Genomic DNA, 9,165 nt, shown 5'->3' with positions numbered 1-9,165 from the left:
CTTTTTTTTTTCACCTTTGTTTCAGTTATACTCAGAGGTGTTACAATTCACATAAGGTTTATGATCAGCTTTTCCATTTTTGTAAAAGAAAAAAAAGGTGGTTAATCTGTAATTGTTCTGGGTAGAAGGCAATTCTTAGAATTGTCTTCCAGTCTATGAACGTAGGATGTATTTTTAGTGTAGCAATGGCTTTGTAGTTTTCAATGTAGAAGTCATTGCCTTGTTTGAACTACTGTAAATGGAGTTGGTTATTTTGAGTTATATAGAAATACAAATGGTTCTGTGCACTCAACTTAAGGATTTTTCTGAATTTATTAATGCTAGCAGATTTTCTTTAGTGTATGATTTGGAACCTTTCATGTAGAGGATAATGAAGATAGTATAGGTAATACTACTACTTGCTTTCCAGATTATAGGACATGCTTTCTTTTACGGCCCAAGGTCCTGTAATATCTAATAGTAATTGTGAAAGTAGCCATCCCACCAGGAGTGGTGGGAATGCCTGGTCCCTGGCATTACCACACCTGGATTATGCCCATCTTTCTCAATATTTAAAGTTTTACCATATGTACTTTCTATGACAGCTGAGATAATTGAGATGGTCATGGCTTTTTTTCCCTGTTATCCTATGTTAATTTTATGTTCATCACTCTTGAATTCCTGATAAATTCTACCTGATCATGGTGTATAATCTCTTTAGCATGCTGTTACATTTTGTTTACTTGTAATTTGTGGGAGTACTTTTTCATCTGTAAATGGTATTAGTCTGTAATATTGGTGGGGGAGAATTACTGGGTTGAGCCTAGGGTATCATGCAAACTAGGCAGGTGCTCTACCACTTATTATTCCTCCAGCTTTTTTGTTTGTATTTTGTTTTTGAGACAGTGTCTCCTTAACTTTGGGCTGGCTCCCAATTTACAATCCTCCTGTCTCCTCTGGATAGTTGGGATTAAAGGCATTTGCCACCATACCTGGCTTGAAATAATATTTTCTGTGGTCTTTATTTTTGGTATTAGGCTATACTACCCTCATAGCACGGGTTAGTGTTATTGCCTGTTCCTTCCTCATCAATGTTTTGTGAAGAAGTAAAAGGCTGGAACTGTTCATTAAATGTTGAATAGAATCACCAGTGGAAATCTTTCGTTCTACTCTTTTTTGAAAAATAGACAGTTTTTTTATAGCCAATTTTTGGCGTACAAAAAAATTAGATAAAAGTATGGAGTTCTCATATACTTCACATTATCCCTCTCCATACCAACATCCTGTTCCCAAATGGTAAATTTGTTACATTGATGAACATACTCCACACTTCACATTAGGTTTATTCAGTGCTGGTAAGTTTTTAGTTACTGACAATCTCTTTATTATGTATCTATTCAGATTGTCTATTTCTTGTTGAGTCAGTTTTGGTAATTTGTGTCTTTTAGGCTTTTTCCCCATTTCATCCAGGTTACCAAATATATTGGTGGTATTCTTCCTTTGTAACGTGTGGGTAATATCTCCACTTTGTATTCTGAAGTCAATCTGGCAACAGATTTGTGGATCTTTTCCAAGAAATAACTTTTATTTATTTATACATTATTTATACATTTATTTAAGTCGGGCAGAAAGTACATTTCCCTTTGGACATCACCCTTCCCTCTCTCCCAGTTTCCCTCCCATTCCACCCACAAGTTCATTTTTGGTGTAGTGTCCAGTTAGTACCACTGCTGCATTTGTTTACCCTTTGCTCCTTCATTTCCCAAGGACAGATAAAAAACCAAAAAGACAACAAAAACAGCAAAAAACAAACCTCATTTCCATTTCCTGGAGTTCATTTCAATAAATGATCAGACGCACATAGGTATTGTGCTTTTTTTTCCTTTCCTAAGAGTGTCGTCCTTTGGTCTCACTGTTTGTGAATGCCTGGATACCTGTATTATTTTTTATGTCCCAGTTTATTTTAGATCCAGTCTCCACAAAAGAGATAAAACATGAACCATTTGTATCTCTGAGCTTGGTTTACACTTCATTTAACATGATTTGTTCTAGGTCCACCAAAAGGCCCCACCCCCAAGCCACTAGAGCCTATCAGTAAGTTTGTCAAAGTAGCTGGGTACAAAATTAACCCTTAAAATAAATCAGCCTTCTTGTATGCCAACAACATACAAAAAGAGAGAAATCAGGAAAATAATACCATTTGCAATATTCTCAAAATATCTAGGAATAAACCTAACCAAAGAAACAAAAGACCTCTATAGCAAAAACTGTAAAACTTTGAAGAAACTGAAATCAGGAAATGGAAAGATCTTCCATGTTCATGGACAGGTAGAATTAATATTGTAAAAATGGCCATACTGCCAAAAATGATCTACCAATTTAATGAAATCCCCATCAGAATCCCAGTGAAGTTCTTTACTGAGATAGAGAAAACAATCCAAAAATTCATATGGAACAAGACTTGGAATAGCCAAAACAAGTCTAGGTAAAAAAACAAAAAACCAACAGAAAAGCTGGTGGTATCACAATCCCAGACCTCCAGCTTCACTACAGAGCTTTAACAACAAAAACAGCTTGGAACTGGCACAAAAAATAGACTCAAGGATCAATGGAACAGACTAGAAGACCCAGAACTAAACCCATATACTTACAGTTATCTGATATCTGATAAGGGAGCCAAAGATATACAGTGGAATAGACTGAGCATTCATATGCAGAGAACTAAAAGTGGATCCCTGTTTGTCACCATGCACTAATCACTCAAAGTTGATTAAAGACCTCAATGTCAGACCTGAAACTTCTGAAATTATTGCAATAAGAGTAGGAGAAACACTAGCACTCATAGAAACTTTTTGAAAAGAGTCCCAGGGGCACAGGAGATAAGAGATATTCAACAAACTAAAAAAGTTTCTGCACATCAAAGGACATAGTAACTAATGTAGAAAGAGAGCCAACAGAATGGGAGACCTTTACCACTAATACCAAAAGCCTAATTTCTAAAATATGCAAGGAGCTCAAGAAACTAACCAAGTATAAGTAGTAAGAGACAAATAAAAGACTGAAGTCTTTGGAATGAAAAAAAATAGAGAAATTTATTGCCACTTGAAACTATAAACATCGTTCAGATGAGTCAAAGAAACTGACATTCAAATATTATTACTTGAATAAATTTGCCCCTTGAATTCTGTCAGGCACTTTTGCAACCAATTTGTTTATAACAGTATAAAAGCTTTGTCAACTTTTTTAAAGACCAATAAAACGGTATTTTATAAAGCATTATACAATAACATAAAATACATGAACTGATGGATTGTGTTTTTCTTTTCAGGTTTTTTATTCTAGAAAAATTTTGGCTTTCCCACTATTAAATATATCCAGGTAGTTACTACTGTTGTGTATTTGCCAAAATGAGCCAACAGGGAAGAATGTTTCCTTTCTCTATGTCAGATCAACTACATTCAAAATACAGAATGCCTTGTTAACAAAACCAGCAATAAAGGCATTCTGTTGAAGTTCTCATTACCTTATATTGGATCTAAGTAACTTCTATTTTCCTAATATATATAGCATTTAGTTTGGAAAGATTAGCCCCTTCACCTTAATAATTAAAATTCTCTTGTAGCCCCAAAATTATCATAAAGAGAATGCAACCTCTCTTCCTTCACCCCAGATATTACTTTATAGAATAGAAATCAGAAAACTTTTGCTATTAAGTACAGTTCTGGGCTTTGCTGTAGTGCAAAAACAGCTTAGTTGCCTTTTCAATTACAATAGTAAATGAATGAATGTGGCCACAATTGATTAACATAGTTTGCCCATCCTTGCTTTAAATGCACCAAAATGAAATCTGTTCATACAAAACACTTAATGAGATGAATAACTTAGGGCCTAAAAACAAAGTTATAAAATCTTTCACAATTGTTTTAGCATAAGCATTGTATAATGCCTGGGATCTATTCCTGAAAAATATCTACATGCTTTTTTTTTTCTTACCCTGAGATATTTATTAAGAAAAGGTAATCTGGAGTTTAGCACATGAAATATCTTGTGGGTGTACTTCTAGCATTACAAGAACCCCAGCTCCTAGTAATAATGACTTGGGTAAGAAGCAAGCGCCAACATAATGGATGTCAAAGGGCAATAAGCTCTCCCTGGCAATGATTGCAGCAATTGAAGGTTATATTTTCATATCTAGTATAGGGATGAAATCGTCCAATATTTTTCTTTGTAGCAAGCAATGTGTTTGGAGAGTCAGAAAATGGATTATCAGGTGAGCTTTCTACACAGGTAACTGGGTCCAATATATGTAGAACCTAAGGAAAATGAGAGGTAATGTTAGATGTATGTAGTATGACTTTCTCATTCTAATTGACGTGGAATACTGTATAGGTTTTGGGGTCAACACTATGCTCTCCCAACTCTTCTGACTTTCCCTGTCCTTTTTTTTTTGCTGGTCATAGGGCCTGAACTCTGGGCCTGGGCGTTGTCCCTCAGCTCTTCAGCTCAAGGCTAGCACTCTACCACTTGAGCCACAGCACTACTTCTGATTTTTCTGCTTATGTGGTGCTGAGGAATCAAACCCAGGGCCTCATGCATGCAAGGCAAGCGCTCTACCACTGAGCCACCTTCCCAGCCCCTCCCTGTCCCCTTAATTGAGACAAAACAGGAACAAGAGATGAAAACAACTTTCCAATTAAGGACAAAGATAACATGTCTGGCTCACAGCTCTGTTTTTCATGTTCATATTCCCCTAGTAGTTATTACATGAGGAAGTTATGTTTCAAAGACAATGCAACTGGAAAGGAAGTGTGAAAGGAATCAAAGGAATCAATACATATAGACACATACATACGTATATATATGTATGTGTATGTATGTATGTATGTATGTATGTATGTATCTCCTCCTATTTTTATGTTTCTATTTTATGTAACAGTGAAGCAAAAATGAAAGGCTTATGTTAAACTGCTTACAAATTTGGTGGGGAAAATAAGAAAGGAAGGTCTCCATATATTCTATGTCAGGTTATTATATTATGGGTCTTTAAAAAAAAAAACCCAAAACCAATTCTAAGGAAATTCTTAGCATGAGCTTCTTGACTTTAGCCTGAAGGTAATGTGGACAGATTTTAGGCAGGCGGTCTATACAATATGGAAGATGAGAAAATGGACAAGCATTAAAGGAGATGGAAGAGCAGAAGGGTAAGTTACCTTACTTCTTTAAAAACTTTATTTTCCCTACCAAATTTGTAAGCAATTAACAGAAACCACTCATCTTTGCTGTTTCTGTAACTCAGTTTGCTTGTACTTTAGCACTTAACAAAGTTACATAAAAATAGAAAGATCTCAAATTTATATAACTTCTCAGATTGGAAGGAATCTATTTAATTTACTAAATACTACTACATTAGAATTCTATACTGGTTTTTATAACAAAATGAAAATACAAAGAGGATTATCAATGGTTAGTCAGATAAAATAATAGGACCTCTTTCAAAACATTATTTTTCCCCTGAGAGTAGTAATATTAGAAAAAAAAAATTAGAGCTCAAAGGAGGAAATAATTTTCTCCAAAATAATTAGCGTAATCAGGTTTAGAACATATTACTCAGCCCTCAATGTCAAACTTTTAGATGTCATCTTTCAGTAAAGGGAGAATAAAATGCTACAGAACATGAAAAATATCATTTCAACATGTAATGAAAGATTAAATACTCTTACCTTTTCAGCCATTTTCTCAGCTGGAGTACTGCAGAATTCAACTGTTGATAAAATCTTTTTTTGACTGTTATTGCCAACATTTCCCAAAAGATGAGAATTTACTGCTTTTGCCAACTTATGATTTGTTACTGCTAGTTCTGCTGTGCTGTGGGGTTGTGGGCTAGGGGAGTAAGTTTGCTCTCTGCCCCATTGTAAAGAGACCAAGAGTTCCTCTAAAAATCTGCAGAGAACACATGTGAACACTGAATGTTAGTAAAAGAACAAAAATATTAAAAACACAATATTGAGCAACCTGTTCCTAAAATCATTTAATATCTTCTCTTCAGTTCAATAAACAAGGATGTCTGGTCATATAAACTATAGAGAACACCTGTTAATCCTACTACTAGGTTGTTTATCTGGAAATCAGTCAACATACAGTATTTTTTAAAGTTAACCTTATGTGCACCTATAGGTTTTATTTTTGGTGAGTTATACTCACTGATATTTAAATACTAAGCCAATCTGCAATTCATGGAAGTATTCTACATATGGCCCTACAATACTGAATTAACCCTGATTGGTCATAATGCTCGATAATGTAGGATTTGATTTTACCATTTCTTAAGGATTTTTTGCTCCTATGTTTATAACTATAGTTTATAAATAAAGTAGCATTGTAGTTTTCTAATAATGTCTCTAGTTTTGGTATCAAAATCATGCTGGCTTCATACAGTAAGTTAGAAATTGTTCTTTTCTTCTGTACACTCTAGAAGAATTTGTGTAAATTTTATTTCTTCCTTAGAGTTTTACTGGTATTCACTAGAAAATCTGCCTAGACCTGGAACCTCCTTCATTAAATGGTTTAAAAATATAAATTAATTGTTTCAATAGGCTGGGGGCATTTAGGCTATACATTTGTTCTTGAGTAAGCTTTGGTAATTTTTCTTTCCAGTTATTGTCCATTTCATCTAAATTACTGAATGTATGAGCACAATTATTAACATTTCCATGTTTTCTATTATGTTTATATAATTCATGGAATACACTTCCTTTCATTCTTGGCACTTATTGCCCTGTAGCTACCTTCAAAATTTCATTATTTCGATATAATAGTTGATACAATTTACTCTTAGACCGTCAATTCTTCTGGTAGCACAATTACATGAAAGTGCAAAGATGGGCTGGGAAGGTGGCTCAGTGGTAGAGCGCTTGCCTTGTATGCATGAGGTCCTGGGTTCCATTCCTCAGCACCACATAAGCAAAAAGAAAAAAGCTGGAAGTGGTGCTGTGGCTCAAGTGGTAGAGCGCTAGCCTTGAGCTGAAGAGCTCAAGGACAACGCCCAGGCCCAGAGTTCAGGCCCTGCGACCCGACCCACCCCACCCAAAAACAACAACAACAACAACAAAAAGAAAGTGCAAAGAGCTTTTCTGGAAGACAGACTGTTTTTAGAAGAAGACAGTTCTGGAATATGTAGAAATGAAAACAAGTTGTAACACTGTAGAAAGTTAGAGGTTAAAAAGAGATCCTCCATAGGAAACTTTGGCCTCTACTAAAAACTACTAGAAGTATACAAAGAATTGATTTTAAGTTCTGAGAGTCTTCTGTTATAAATAATTATATCACCCATATTATGAATTTAAGAAGCATTCTCTTTTTTTAGGTCTCCTCCCTTTTAAACTATTTTAAAGTGAAACTTCAAGTATATGTTCACTAAATTATCAAATTTGTAGGTAGACTAAAACACCCATCACAATAACAAAAATGGCAGGAGAAACTGGGAGAGTTCAGAATATAAGCAAAGTGCCCTACTTCTGGGTAGCCATCATATCCTGACGAAACTGTTCCCGTTCACTCAGGAGATCTTGTATTGCACTTTGTGCATCACGGTTCTGACGCTGCAAAACAGCCCTGGAGTTGGTTAACTCATCGGCCATTACCCTATAAAGATTAAAATATTACATATAAATTCTGTCAATAACATATGGAATAGCATATGGAAGTTAGTATACTTGGTGACTGCCACTTTCAGAAATTAAAGATTTAATAGTCAAATTGCTCTGCAGTTTTACATTTCACTATAAAATATTTAAACATTTTATGCATGTATAGTGTATTCCAAGGATTCAGCTAAAATATTTATAAGATGATAAGAGAAACATGAATCTAGTTTTTCTATAGTGATTTCTCAATTTACTCCAATATTACTGAATATTTTTTTTCAAAAGAAATAATTATCTGTTTTTAAATATAAAAATGCTTATGTAAGAGGAAAACTTGGGGAAGACTTGATAAGAAGAGTAATTAAGGGGTGAATTTATACAGAAATATTGCCATGAGATCTCTTTGTGTAATTAACATACGTTAATTTGAAAAAAATGTTTTTAACCTCCCAGCATGCTCATTCTTCTTTCATGTGTTATATTAAGTTCCTTACAATTTTTTGGTGTATTTCAACATAAACGTATGTGTTAAAAATAGACATATGATTTATTACAGAAAGAGGTTATTGAATACAAAATTTTGTACACTTTTTTTAACGAGTGAATTTTCCACATTAGCATAAGCAGAGATACTTTACTCTGTTTTAACCAAGTCTCTTCATATTTTCTACTGATTTCATGCACTAAATTTTATTTGGCCAGTTATCTATGGATGGAACTGAAGCCAAAATGTCAAGAACATTATTGAGGTAAAAACTTTAGAACTGAAATTAAATCTCAGATGAGTTACTACTAACTTAAAATGTAAAGAATTTTGACATTAGAAGTTGAACTAAGATATCATAAGGATGAGTTTAATTTTTATTTTTTAGAATGTTACTATCAGTGTTGATAAGGACTGTTAAGGTGCCTATTGTAATAATCTGAATTATATATACAATATTACATGTATATGTAATATACATTACACATATACACATATATACTTGCTAAACTGTTCAATAAGAATTAACTCATTCTAGATTAAAAAGTTTACTTCCTCAAATAGTTTACTATACTAGCAGAACTAATGATACATGGTAGTCTTTAAGAGAGTAACCAATTACTGAAAATGCTATAAGTATTAATATGTAAAGAAATATACTTCTAAAAATCTGATCATTCCAATTAGTGGTTCTTAAGTTAGGTGATTCCATTTAAATCAAGAGTTATTAAATGCATTGTGAAGTCTTTTGCTGCACAGATGGATAACATCCAGAACTAATCTCCCAATAACTTAATGCTGAAAGGTACTTAAGCAAATAATCATAATACCTAGCAGTGTTCCAACAAAGGCCTGTGGTTTTTACCCATGCCAGAGAGTAGCATTACCCAGTGTGCAATTCAATGACAGAGGGATAAAGACTGTAAGAACAGAGCACAGAGGATAAATAACACTGTTCTAAGGAGTGGAAATGATTTTTGAGTCCTCTAGGTAGAAGATGAAGGAATTAATTTCCCCTTTGTGATTTTAATATTTACCGGATGTCTAAATTCACAGTTT

General features: G+C 34.0%; 1 protein-coding gene across 3 annotated transcripts in view; it reads right to left on the bottom strand.

Annotated features, from left to right (window-relative positions):
- Nucleotides 1–3,052: 3,052 nt before the first annotated feature.
- The window catches only part of Blzf1 (basic leucine zipper nuclear factor 1), a 34,422-nt gene continuing 28,309 nt past the window's right edge, over nt 3,053–9,165 (bottom strand). For all 3 annotated transcript variants that reach the window (XM_042674279.1, XM_042674278.1, XM_042674276.1), the window contains 3 exons: nt 7,492–7,620; nt 5,700–5,919; nt 3,053–4,292 (listed from right to left, as the gene is read on the bottom strand). In XM_042674279.1, the coding sequence (XP_042530213.1) occupies nt 4,110–4,292; nt 5,700–5,919; nt 7,492–7,620 (532 nt within the window). In that variant the 3' untranslated portion in view covers nt 3,053–4,109. The remainder of the gene's footprint in view (nt 4,293–5,699; nt 5,920–7,491; nt 7,621–9,165) is intronic.

This window comes from Dipodomys spectabilis, unplaced genomic scaffold, assembly GCF_019054845.1.
Source record: "Dipodomys spectabilis isolate Male_0828 unplaced genomic scaffold, ASM1905484v1 ptg000019l, whole genome shotgun sequence".
Classification (NCBI taxonomy): Eukaryota; Metazoa; Chordata; class Mammalia; order Rodentia; family Heteromyidae; genus Dipodomys; species Dipodomys spectabilis.
Note: the sequence above shows the minus strand (reverse complement) of the source record. Positions and strands in the feature narration are given on the sequence as shown.